The sequence below is a fragment of the Phialemonium atrogriseum genome, assembly GCF_030411735.1.
Source record: "Phialemonium atrogriseum strain 8032-3 unplaced genomic scaffold QBC33scaffold_7, whole genome shotgun sequence".
Classification (NCBI taxonomy): domain Eukaryota; kingdom Fungi; phylum Ascomycota; class Sordariomycetes; order Cephalothecales; family Cephalothecaceae; genus Phialemonium; species Phialemonium atrogriseum.
The window spans coordinates 1-12,520 of NW_026848144.1; the positions used below are offsets into that span (position 1 = coordinate 1).

The window sequence follows — 12,520 nt, forward strand, 5'->3', positions numbered from 1 at the left end:
CCCCCCCCCCCCCCCCCCCCCCCCCCGCCCCCCCCCCCCCCCCCCCCCCCCCCCCCCCCCCCCCCCCCCCCCCCCCCCCCCCCCCCCCCCCCCCCGGGGGACGCACTGCTACCAGGAAGAGCAATATCATCGGTAAAGTAGCTGATGTTGGCACTTCCGATGCCGTAGTTCAGAGTCCTACTTGTGCCGAGGGGCACAGCAGTCGACGATTTGGTGGTGTCATAGAACCCGACCGTCTGGCAAAAGCGGGCGTTGGCTGGTGACAGGTTTGTGCAATCCGGGTTCACCCAGAGCTCAAACGAGCCCGTGTCGAGCTGTACCAACACTGACTGGCCGGGATTACCGATGGTGACTGTGAGGGTGTTAGAGTGGTGCTAAGAGCAGTCGGCGGGACAGGGTGAGATGGTACGCTTTGCATAGTACGCAATGTCGGAGCGGTTGCTCAGCTCGACGGAGACAGCACGTTTGTCTAAGTACTGAGGATTTGTCGAATGGATGATAGGCATGTGGATGCATCCCTCGTGCACCGAGGCAATTTGAGCTGCGACCCGGGCGAGACATATTGCCAGCAATAGGAGACGGGAAGAGAGGAGAGAGACTGCCATTGCTGGCAAAGGGCGCGGACGTGTGGCTACCGTGCCGACGACCGCATGGAGCTTTTGCGTTGGGAAGTGGCGAGACCGAATTAAGAAGAAAAGAAGATGAAAAAGGGCCCCAGGAGAAACCGCGAGCAGACGTTCCCGCCGTCAACAGAATATCGAGACAAGCAAGTCAACCCAGTCCGATGACTCGGGAGACTGTCGGGGGAAGGTCGTCGATTGCGGCTCAATCCCCCTTAAACCCAAAAAGCACCAGTGCTACCTAAACATGCAAACGAGAGAGAGGGAAAGAGAAGAAAGGAAACCCCAGTAGCAAGATGCTATTGAAGTAGAGGAAAGTAAGCAGAGAGGCAAGAAGGAAAACAAAAGTGGAAACAGAGGACGAGGAACAAGAAAGAGTACCTTGACGAGAAAACGCTGAGACAACCATGCACTGACTGTCTAGAATGAAGCCAAGAATAGACCGGGGAAGATTTGACCAGGGGCGTTGGTGGTCCAGCATCAGCGTCTCAGCCCAGCCTGGAGGGCTGTCGGGAACGTCTCCATCCTCGAGAAGCCAAGAGATTGTGGGGCAGGTCGCGGGGCCAGCCTGGGCTTCCCAAAATCTAGATCGGCGCGGAAGGGAGATTCAGCGTAAGATTGAGACACAATGATGGGCTGACAGATGACGCTGGCTGTGAGAGCAGAGCAAGGCCAATACCAACAACCCAACCAGTAGCTGTCCTCACCAGGCCTCCGCGTATGTCTCGAGTAGAGAAAAAAAAGGGAAACAAAAAGCGCTGTGACACGCTTGGAGGATGATCAAACACCTGTGCAGGGCTCTCCATACTCGCTAGAGCTGCAAAGAGAATGAAGCTCGGGCCTTCAGGGGGGCTCGGCAAACTCCGAACCAAGAGTTACAAACCAGTCTCACAGGGACCAACCGGCCAATCAATTCCCGCCTCGCTGGCCACGCCTGCCACTACTCGTGCCAACAAGCCGCAAGACAGCTCCATAGGGTCAGTTTATTACCTCCTATTCGAACCTCGAAGCCTCCGATCTGGCCTCGTCGCGGGTCGCTTCAAGGATTCATCATCTTCGCCAGCGCGATACTGGCGGCTAGCTCCCTGCTTCGCCTCATTCCACCAGGAGCGAGCCAAATAAATGTCTTGCTGCCAGCAACAACGACCATCCTTGGAACAGAACTTGCCTCAATGCGCTTCCCCGTGGAGGCCTAGCCCGGTTTCCCGGCCTTGCTAAGCGCGCAGTCCATTCGTGCTGTATAGATTGCATGCGTAGAGACAGGATACCCGACCCGCCGCCGCGGGCGAAGAAACCCGAGATAGGACCGCCGACGGCGACAATGGACGCCTGGCACACCGTCGAGGGAAGGACGGGTTGGGCTGTGCCACTGGTCGCCATTTCCGATGGCCAAAAACGAAATCAGGTAGATTCGCTGGCTGGTGCTGGCCTCAATTCAAGGCCATGGCTCAAACTCCACGCTAACCACTCACTCGGTGATTGACGCCATTTGATGCTCGTAGGGCCGGAATCAATGCGTGCTGCCTTGTGTCCATATTGTCTCTGGAACGGTTCTCATGAGTAAGCATGGAAGAAAATTGAGGCGATTCACAGCCAGGCAGCTGGATTTCCAACCTCAAGATGACGCATACTGTCATTTAGTTTCAGGTAGACCTGAAAATCCAAATTGATCTCTCGCTGTCTGACTAGCAGGCAGCAGCACTAATACTATTTTCGACGGCACTGAGCCTCGAGGGCTGGTTATAAAGTCTGCCACAAATCCCGGGTCAGATTTCGGAAATCGCGCAAACAAGAAAACTCGCGTCGAGATATTCCACCCATCCAACAGCGTCTGCAAAAATGACAACGAAAGAAGATTCACCCGGTCCTCCACCGCCGCCAACCCTGGTATTTACCAGCGATGTTTCCGTCTCATCATACGCCGTCTCCGTGGAGACCTACCTTTCCGCCCACCCCGAATTCGACGCCTTAGCCGTCGGGGCCATTGTCTTCTCCACCACCCCGCCGGCAAACCCCGAGGCGCGCGACCACGTGCTGCTGATCCAGCGCGCCGCGCACGACTCGATGCCGTCGCGGTGGGAGGTCCCCGGCGGCGGATGCGATCTCGACGACGAGAGCATCCTGCACGGCCTGGGCCGCGAGCTGTGGGAGGAGAGCGGCCTCGTGCTGACGGCGGTGATCACCCAGGTCGGCGACGGCCGCGTCTTCTTCACGCGCCGCGGCCAGCGCGTGTGCAAGTACACGTTCGAGGCAGAGGTCCAGGCCCAGGATGGGGTCGTGCCCGGCGTCACGCTGGACCCCAAGGAGCACCAAGCCTACCTCTGGGCCACCGAGGATGAGTGTCGCGCGCGAAGGAAGGGCGATGTTGAGCTGAAGTTCACCACCAAGGATGAGGAGGCTGCCATCATGGAGGCCTTCCGGTTGCGGAGGGTGAGGAGAGATGCGGTGGCAAAGGCAGAGGGCGGCCAGGTGCAGGAACAACAGGCTTAGGGGAGCACGCTTGTTTCACACGTTGTGCTCCCACCGGTGGGAGTTCATAGATCTGTTCAATGATACCAGGTCGGGAGATATTACTGATGCCTATACCCTCGTTGCCCTTGACCCATCGACCTACTTGTCTAGCAAGGCGGATTCGTGACTAATAGTCAGGAACCAGAGTTTATGGACGCCTGCATATCATATAGGACTGCATCCACGTGGCAGCGAGACCAGCGGACCCAGACGTTTGTACACCCCAGGACGGCCCTGGGACCTTCCAGGGGGGAGTCCGTCCTGGTCCCGCTTAAGCGGCACGAACCCGGCCTTGGTGACTACGGCAGCGGCGTCCAATAAGATAACAGCCCGTTCGACGTGTATTCCCGGGTCGTGTGAGGCAAGCAAGGAGCCGTGTGAATCATGGGGTGATGAGGGCTAGGGGCAAGCAACGGAGGTTAAAAGGCTGCGATGCTTCGTCCTACTTCCTGCAGCTCCGGTGGGAATAATAGGGATATAACATCGTACTTCGATACATGCAACGGGAGGAGGTTTGTACAAACCTACTACTCTTTGCGAAAGCTAAACCCGGCCCGGTCCCCGAGGAGTCCCGCCCACGGGTATCGACGGCTTGGGTCCCAGATCCGCCGGCTCTCTTCGTTACATCGGGCATAGGGCAAAGAGAAAGAGAGGGCGGGAAAAAAAAATTAGCTAGGGGGGTGATTCGTGCGCCGCCGAGGCAGCAAGTGGTGTCAGGAGGTCAATCGCCGAGAACATGGCAGTCTATCCCCTTTCCCATCACCACACGAGAAGCCCACGTCTGGCTCGATTGGGCGACTAGTTTGCTGGGCTATGAAGTTATTCGATAGAGTAATGGCCCCTGGTTGGCTACCACGATGGTCTCGTGAGGCATTTTGATTGACCGGACCAATGCAGCAAGAACAAAGGCTTCGCAACGAATCTCCCAGCAAAGAGCGAGCCTGACGCTTTGCATTTCTGCTCTGATGCAAGATCTACTGAGCCGGGCGGAAAGGGTGGGGCAAAATCTGCTTTTCCGTGGGCTTCCTGGGGCACAGCTCCGGGTTCGGCCAGCGCTGAGCCCGGTGGGCATCATCAGCACGGACGGGATTTTCGACCCTTTGCGGAATATGTAGGTGTCATTCGTATCGCTGATGTCAACGAAACGTCACGATCCATCGCTGAGAATTTTTTAGCACTAACCTAGGTAGGTACCCGACCTACCTTATTGAAGTGGACGGAGCTGCTTCCAATCATCACTTCTCGGGGAGTACCTGGATGTTGGTAGTTCCCGTCCCCAGGTACCGTATGCTGGGCATGCCGTGAGAATTTTTGTGTGCTGCTCCCATGCGAATTTATTTGTATCATGTGGTTTCCAGCACATAGCTGCAAATGGCCTGATCTCCACCCACATATCAAACACCCGCCTTGGGACCTAGGTAGTCATAACTACCGGCGGATCTAGAATCCATCAGATGCTGTGCCGTTGCATCCACTGGCTGCCCAGTGGCGGTCAACTTTTTCTTGAGTGAACAGTAGCGCGCCACCAAGGAATCGAGGCCATTCTAGCGGCGAAGTACCGTAGGTACCACTACTGGACACTACCCGTTCAGATACTATTTTGGTTTCTATGTCCGTGTATCACTGCCGCCGCCTGGTTTGCTCGTGTCCACCAACGACGCTACTAGCCTCCTAAGGAGGTGCCCTTAGTTATATAGACCGAATTGAGGCACCGCGGACTGGCTTTTAGCTCCCGCTCATTTGGTTTACTCTAGCCGCGCACAGGCTGGACCCCTCGATTCGACGGGGCGTAGGTTATTGCCTAAGAAGAGAGCCTGATGCGCGTGACCTGGAAGCAAGGTATCTGGGTCGAAGTGGCTCACTGGACTACCTTCTAGGTACCTCAGGTGGGTAATGCAGGTCGGTAAGGTACCTGATGACCCCTCTAAATTCAGCAAACTCACCACAGACACCGCTAAACTTGGCAGCGCATGCCTGAAACTGTGACACATAATTATCTAAGTTCGAGGACCAAGACATTCTAGAGCTCGCATCCAGGTTGTTTTGATATCATAAATACAATACAGGACCTGCTCCCGAATCAAGGCCAAGACACCATATCAATTAATACCTATCTGATTACCTACCTAATTCCTTGCTGGATTTCGACGTTCCCTCCAAGTCGCTCGCTACAAATCCGTGAGGCAACAAACCTGCATCCTCCAATCCACCCCAAGCCCAGCCACCAGCGCCCGGAAACAGTGATAGCGCCGAGTCCAAGACCTAACTCCTCTACTGTGTATATAACGGGCATTCCAGCCATCGTCGCCACAGCCTCCCACGACCTGCGCCGTTATTACTGCACGATAAAGAGGCACTTCCCCGCCACTCCCAGGAACCAAGTGAAAAGAGGAGGCATCTGCAAAAATTCAAAGAGACCGGGGTGCGAAATCACGAGATCCAGGTCCGGGGCCTGGAACATCATCACAGATCACACTTGCTTGCACCGCTCTACGCTAAAAAAGCCGTGCAGCGTGCAAGCCCCCCCCTGCGACACCGGACCACAGTCCGTGCCCCCTTCCCCGCCATCAAATCGACAGGGGGCTAAATCACCCCATACCTAAAGGGGGAAGGGAACCTCGGGAAAGATGCCGCATCGCGTCACCAACTTCTTCAGGTCATCCACCAACTCTCTCGAGATCCAGGTGTCCAACTTCAAGAAAACGGCCGCGATTGCTGCGCGGAGGCGGGTATCGCCCAGCAGAAACAAGAAAGCCCGGCCAAGCCCTGTGAGGGCGGTTTCATATGCCTCAACTTCCACCGAGGGCGACGCTGAGGAAACTCCAGCGCCAGCCTATTCGCCCCCGGCCGGGAGAATGGCGGAAGCTTCTCGCCAGAGCAACTCATCCTCGGAGCCCAGCAGAGACCAGAATCAGCACCACCGCAGATTATCCTTTCCCAGCCTGCACCTTGGCCGGCTGACCAAGGAGAGCCTGTCCCACGCACACGCGACTCTGGGCTGGAAGCTCGAGTCACCCCCGATCGTCTTCTACGGAGATGCCGAAAACAGCTCTGGGGCCATTGTCTCGGGTCAGCTGTTGTTGAACGTCACCAGGGAAGAGGGGCTCGAATTGGAGTCCTTCAATGCGACCCTGAGCATTCACATCACGCAAAAGAGGCCCTTCGCCGCGCACTGCCATGACTGCGGAATCCAGGTCACTGAGCTGCGCAATTGGACTTTTCTCGAGCGGCCCTTGTTTTTGGCAAAGGGTAAGTTGGCATAGACTCGAAGAGAAGGAGGAGAATGGGGTGGAGATATCGAGGTGCTGACTCCCATCTCTTCTGCAGGCCAACACACTTTCCCTTTTTCCGTCCTTCTCGAGGGCCACCTTCCGACGACAGTGGATGGCCCGCTGAACTCAGTCTCCTACCATCTGAAGGCCTCGGCGAGTCCCAGGAAGGTCAATGGCTCTGCGCTTCCCACCATCAATTTCGAGAAGACGCTCGATGTGAAGCGCAGCCTTCCCGTGCCTGACCTGCCCCACCACTCGGTCCGCGTTTTCCCACCAACCAACATCAAGGCCAGCGTACACTATCCCCAGGTGATCCACCCCATCGGCAACAATACGCTGAGCCTGCGACTGGACGGCATCGCCAAGCACAACGCGAAGGCCGACATGATCGAATATTGGAAGCTCAAGAAGCTGACCTGGCGGCTCGAGGAAACCGCCAAGTCCGTCGCCCCGGCGTGCCCGAAGCACCGCGCCAGCGACACGACTACGGAGGAGGAGGAGCCGGCGAAGAAAGGAATACAGCGGGTGGACACGCGCATTGTGGGCGAGAAGACGCTGTTCAGCGGGTGGAAGTCCAACTACGGCACCGTCTCAGACAGCCTGGTGGAGATGGAGCTGGACTACCAGCTGGGCAGGCACATGCGCTTCAACTGCAACTCCCGCTCGCGCGACGGGCCGCAGGTCACGCACCAGCTGATGATCGAGATGGTCGTCTCGCAGGAGATGGCCCCGACCAACAAGCCCTCCCAGTCCACCCCGACGGGCGTCGGCCGCATCCTGCGCATGCACTTCGGCACCGTGCTGACCGAGCGCGCCGGCTTCGGCATCAGCTGGGACAACGAGGCCCCGCCCATCTACCAGGACGTGCCGCCGAGTCCTCCGGCCTATTCCGCGGGGAGCGGATCCGACATCTGCGCCATCGACGAGGCCATCGAGCCCCTGGACGGCGTCATCACGGCTTGGTCGGGGTCGGGCAACAGACGGTCCGCCGAGGTCAGCTGTACTCCCGCGGGAGCGGAGCGAACGAGCGAACGGATATGAGAGGCTGGGGGTTGCTGCAAGGAGCTTTACGTCTTCTTTTTTGGGGGGGAAGAACGGCTGTTCCATTTCAGCTCAGGAGCCGGTACTTTACCTGCATAGCGAGGAACACGCGGGAAGGGTTGAGACGACCACATTAGTATAATGTCTATATCTTTGATATTTCTTTTTCTTTTTGGGATGGGATGGTATGGTATTGTTGGTTGCTTTCCACACAATATACCCCCGGGTTGGCTGGCAATTTTTCTTGGAGCGTGCATGTCGGGTTTCGCCGTTTTGGAAATCGGAAAAAGGGAAAAGGGGGCCGGTTGCTTCTGGAAGTTGCATGAATCTTCTTTTCTAGCCTTACTTTCTTTGGGGCATTGGCGACCTCATCTAGCTAGGCATTCTCACCAACTACCCACTGGCGCGAGATCATAATACCGGGTGTAATTGTAATGGATTGGTGTTGGGGATGAGCTCTTCGACAAATCTACGAAGTCTACATTCCCGAATCTGCTCGCCGTCTCTTTCCATGCTTCTAGTGATCCGTTGCGTCGCCCAAACCCCTGTGCCGGTCATACCCCCCCTTTTCCTAGAATGGTTCGTCTATCCGAGGATGGCTGTCGCCTCGTTAAAACATGTCGCAGGCCACCTGGGAGTGTTTATCCTAAACAACCTCCCTGATTAAGAGCCTTGGTGAAATCTATGGCCCGACCATCCATTGAGAATCACCGTTGAACAAGTGGAAGACTGTTGCCACGCATCTTACAGCAAAAACAAGCTTTTTCTTGGGCGGTTCTATCTAGTGTACCCCACGACATATCTAGGTAGGTACTGGTCTCGAAGTGATAATCTCTACAGTGAAACTACCGGTATGAAAGCCCCAGGTGTGCTGACAGGTAAAGAAAAAGAACGGGTGGCGGTGGTATCAGAATAAAAGGGAAGGGGCTGCATGGACATGATGCCCCTCGCCCTAGAGTCACCCCTATGATAACCGGAACGCCTATATCAAAACACACACAACAATGAAACGGAAAAGCAAACCGGGACAGAAAAGCATAAAACCAAAACCGGACCCCCTCACGCCCCGACCCTGACCCCCGAGGCGCCAGCATTCTCGCCCTCGGCACCGGCAGCAGGCTGCTGCTGCTGCTGGGCCTCGCCGTCGCCGACGGTGTCTGGCGGCCTCGGCATCAGGGGCTTGGAGGGGTCGTAGCCGACGCTCTTGACGATGCCGAGCCCCTTGGTGCGGCCCTCGCGGAAGAGCAGGCGGTCTCCCGGGGCGAGGTACTCGGGCCGCTGGACGAACCGGAACGCGACCGTGGCGCGGTCGCCCGTGCGGATGAACGGCCGGTCCACGTCGATGATGGCGCAGGTCTGGGAGACGGGGCCGACGTGGAGCATGGCCTGATACTTGGTCTTGATCGTGGTGGCGTGGGAGAGGATGAGCACTTTGGCGGCGTTAGTCCCATTGGAGGTAGCGGTGGGAGGGAGGATGGGGGGCAGGGGGTTAGAGGGGATAGATAATGCATACCTTCGGCAACAAACTCGCGGTAGACTTTCGGGGCTGTCTCGGTGTCAGACTTGGGCAGGACCACCATTCCCTTTCGGACATCTTTCCGCCGGATCTTCTTCAGGGCGAAAGATGCAGACTGTCCGGCAGAGGCAGCCGGGACGCCTATCCGTTTCCTCTCGATAGTCCTGATAGAGGTCGACATGAACTGCCCCAGAGAGTCCGGGCCGATGAGGACGTTGTCTCCGGAGTGGACAACTCCGGACTTCACGATGCCCGACACCACCGTACCAACGAAGGGCACGCTGAACGTGTCGTTGATGTGGAACTCGAACGGAGCGTCGGCGTCGTAGCGTCCGTGATGGGGTAGGATGTTGAGGAATGTCCGCACCAGGTCGAGATTCTCGCCAGTCACGTTGGAGACCTGGAAGATTGGGCAAATGCGCTGGCTGACAAACTGGGTCGCCGTGTTGACAGACTCCTCCCGGTTCTTGATGAAGATGGGGATCTTCCTGGCTCCGGGGCTCTTCAAGATGCGGGTTATCTGCGAAATGGTTTGCTCCAGAATCTGCGGCGGGCAAATGTCGATCTTCGTGATGACGACCATGATGGGAACGTTGAGGGCAACGGCAATACCGAGATGCTCTTTGCTCATGCCTATCAGGCCGTTGTTGGCGGCAACCATTAAGAGGCAGTAATTGGGGCTGCTGGACAGCAGTCCGAAGACGGTGGTGCGGAGGTACCGTTCGTGGCCGGCCAGATCGGTGAAGGTAATCACTTTTGCGCTCCGCTTGCCAATCTCCTCCCACGACAACTTGCGCCCGGGTGTGTCCGAGGTGACCACTTGCCCGTGAGTGTCGAAGCCCATAATCTCCATGCCTACGGATGAAGTCCGACCGGTCTCGATCTCGTGCTTGTGTCGAAAGAGGTTGACTCGCGCTCTGCCGCGCCCATCATCCAGGTCGCCTTTGACCAGGACGCCGAGCATCGAACTCTTGCCAGCATCGACTGCCATGCGTCAGTCTCCGGGTTTGGGAGTTGGGGAGGGGGAAAGCCAGGAGGAGGAAGCCAGGAGCTGGGGCGGCAAAACCTACCATTTCCTACAACTGCTATTCTCGTCTCAATGACATCCTCTACTGTTGCCGGAACCTGCCGTATCATGACTTTTCCGCTGCAGTCCTTGTCTTTGCTCGTGGTTGGCTGTCCCTCAAACTCTCCTCCAACGTTCTTGGTTATTAGGATCTGACAATCGGCACCTGTCTTTTTGGCGGCGTCTGCCAGCCTCTTGTATGCCGCATCCCAGTCCTCCGGCGACAGCTTCATGCTGTCTCCATTGTTCTCGAAGCCCATCTCGAAGACTGTCTCGCCATGACTGTCGGCAAGGCGCTCAGCGATGAGGTCGGACAGCTGTTTGAGGGAATCGTCGTCGGTAGAGAGAAGTAGGCCACGTAACCTTACTCGAGGGCCGGAGTCGGAGAGGCCGAGGCTGTCGAGGATGTCGTCAAGTTCGGCATGGTGGTGAATGTCTCCGGCGGCGGCGGGGACGGAGGTGGGGGCGGAGGTGGAGGCTCCGTCGGTCTTGGAGCTCGGATAGCGCAGCGATTGCTGCTTCTCGACGTACTCGGCAAAGTCGCTGAGGGCAGCCTCGCCCTTCCGCTTCTCCTGCGGTAATTGTTTGGTTTTGCTGGTCATGGCGCCGGGGTCCAGGTGCTTGTTAGGTTAGGGTATGTATTCGTGGGATCATCGAAGCGGTATGTCCTGTATTTGGCAGTCAAGATACAATACTCGGAGGAAACAGATGCGCATGAAGATAGACCTTCTAGGCTTTTTGTACTCGGGGTCGCCAGGAAATAATCGATGTTGGCCGTGTGAGTCGAAGGTCGCAGAATGGAGTCATAGATGCGAGGGGCGAGGTTGACCTAGGTACCTAGCTGCGCGGTGCACTGGCCACCTTGGGGAAGAAACGGCTACCAGTCATGTCACCGAAGAACCAGGGGAAACTGACAGGTCTTGCTTTCCCGGTCCCAGCCAAGGTTAGAATTCTTTGACTCATCATAGCTGAGTTAAAATCCAAAAGCCTAAGCTCCTCTGGAGCAGCTACAATCCGCTGTACACTTCGCTTCATGTTGTCTTTTTTGTCCTGTGGTGGGATGCTTGACTGCCCCTCCTCCCCACCCCCACTCTCCCCACCCTCCCCGCAATCGGTATCACCTTCCATTCTATGCCTGATGGCGCTGCATCAATATTAAGGTATGCCATTTGATATAGAGGCAGGAGCAAGGGCAGAACGAGGTTCCTACGGTTCATATAGATGGCATAATACGTGAACCAGTTGTGTCTGAATCACAGTCTCTCCTAGGCCAAACCTCCGCCCCTCTCCGAGGGCACGGGGTTCGAGAAGACAATCCACACGGGATGTTCAGGAAAGCCAACTTAGACTTCTATGTGCAAGAAGCAGTCGCTCCCCTTACTGCGCCCCTCGGGCCTCGATACATGTATGACTCAGAGCACGCGTACAGCGGTAGCCCATCCGGCTCGGTAGATGTGTCCTTCTCTGCGCAGCTTACCGCTCGCAGGCCGGGGTGCAGCTTCGTCATTATATTGACGTGCTGGTTGTCGCAAGCATCATCTCTCTCACCTTACCGTCGTAGACATCAAGGGGACATGAGAGTGATGTAAGGAGCTCACTCGAGTGGGAAGGAACTGATGGACGTCAGCTAGGTAGCCTTTTTTTTTTTCTTTTGTCGCGTCCATGTACTCGGAGATTTGCAGGTGCAAAACCACCTGGACCTGAATCTCTATCCTCTTAATTATAAAATAGAGTACTTCTCGTGGCGATGACTGCTTGCCACCTCTTCGCCTGAACGCCTCCTGTGGCCGCCGCTTTTGATGACACTCCCGACTTTGGGGTGACTGGGGCACGGACTCCGCCAGTCGTCAATGATGCAACTTCTGCATTCTTAGAGCCTCATCTTGCTGACCGTCTGCCCAATAACTCCTGAATCTCGGGTATTCCGAGATGAGCAGCATAACCACAATCCTCAAGCTGCCAGTGGTCACCGCGATTGTGATCCAGGGGAGATGAGGACCACGCTGTCGCCTGAATAGCAGTCAGTCACACAGCCTAGCTCACTAATACAGTTCACACTAACCTCTGACAAAAATCATCTCGGATTTCCTATTGACAGTCTGTGAAATGACCAGTTAGATAAGCTCTGAAGTTGTTGGAGGCCCGCCATGGTGACGAACCTTGATCTCTTCGTCGTCATCCTCGTCGTCCTCAACGACGTATATGGTTTCTTCCACCTCGCCGAGAACAAGATTGCAGTGACTGTCATAAGCCTAGTAATGGGGAGATACGTCAGTATATCATATCCGACGTCCAGGCCACAGGTAAAACGGAGATGGCGCACGTGGAGGCGGCCCTTGAGCTCGCGGTCGCCCCGAAGCTTCACAAAGACGACTTCATCGAGCAGTAGGCGCACAAGATCGAGGGGCTCTGATGGAACCGAGACATCTTCTGCAGCTTCCGCCATGGTCAATCCTATCTATTTTTGGCGACACGACGAGCTGATATTGCGAGC

General features: G+C 56.4%; 5 protein-coding genes across 5 annotated transcripts; 2 read left to right on the forward strand and 3 right to left on the reverse strand.

Annotated features, from left to right (window-relative positions):
- Positions 1-106: 106 nt before the first annotated feature.
- Positions 107-852, reverse strand: QBC33DRAFT_338067 (aspartic peptidase domain-containing protein; the record flags this gene model as incomplete). The annotated part of the gene is made up of 2 exons (XM_060423722.1): positions 410-852; positions 107-352 (listed from the first exon to the last, which is right to left on the reverse strand). Coding segments are annotated over exons 1-2 (442 nt in total), but the record flags the coding sequence as incomplete, so codon positions are not given.
- Positions 853-2,138: 1,286 nt separating this feature from the next.
- Positions 2,139-3,196, forward strand: QBC33DRAFT_338106 (NUDIX hydrolase domain-like protein). The gene has a single exon (XM_060423723.1). The coding sequence runs from the start codon at positions 2,460-2,462 to the stop codon at positions 3,108-3,110; it is 651 nt and encodes a 216-aa protein (XP_060285224.1). The 5' UTR covers positions 2,139-2,459; the 3' UTR covers positions 3,111-3,196.
- A 2,244-nt stretch (positions 3,197-5,440) lies between these two features.
- On the forward strand, positions 5,441-7,488 carry QBC33DRAFT_338120 (uncharacterized protein). The gene is made up of 2 exons (XM_060423724.1): positions 5,441-6,380; positions 6,459-7,488. The coding sequence occupies exons 1-2, from the start codon at positions 5,759-5,761 to the stop codon at positions 7,442-7,444; spliced, it is 1,608 nt and encodes a 535-aa protein (XP_060285225.1). The 5' UTR covers positions 5,441-5,758; the 3' UTR covers positions 7,445-7,488.
- An 819-nt stretch (positions 7,489-8,307) lies between these two features.
- Positions 8,308-10,745, reverse strand: QBC33DRAFT_338162 (elongation factor Tu GTP binding domain-containing protein). The gene is made up of 3 exons (XM_060423725.1): positions 10,031-10,745; positions 8,958-9,944; positions 8,308-8,874 (listed from the first exon to the last, which is right to left on the reverse strand). Exons 1-3 carry the CDS (start codon positions 10,626-10,628, stop codon positions 8,504-8,506), a joined length of 1,956 nt encoding a protein of 651 aa, XP_060285226.1. The 5' UTR covers positions 10,629-10,745; the 3' UTR covers positions 8,308-8,503.
- A 1,247-nt stretch (positions 10,746-11,992) lies between these two features.
- QBC33DRAFT_557070 (uncharacterized protein) lies at positions 11,993-12,472 on the reverse strand (the record flags this gene model as incomplete). Its single annotated transcript, XM_060429779.1, has 4 exons — positions 11,993-12,036; positions 12,089-12,125; positions 12,186-12,278; positions 12,350-12,472. The coding sequence occupies 4 exons, from the start codon at positions 12,470-12,472 to the stop codon at positions 11,993-11,995; spliced, it is 297 nt and encodes a 98-aa protein (XP_060285227.1).
- Between the last annotated feature and the right edge of the window lie 48 nt (positions 12,473-12,520).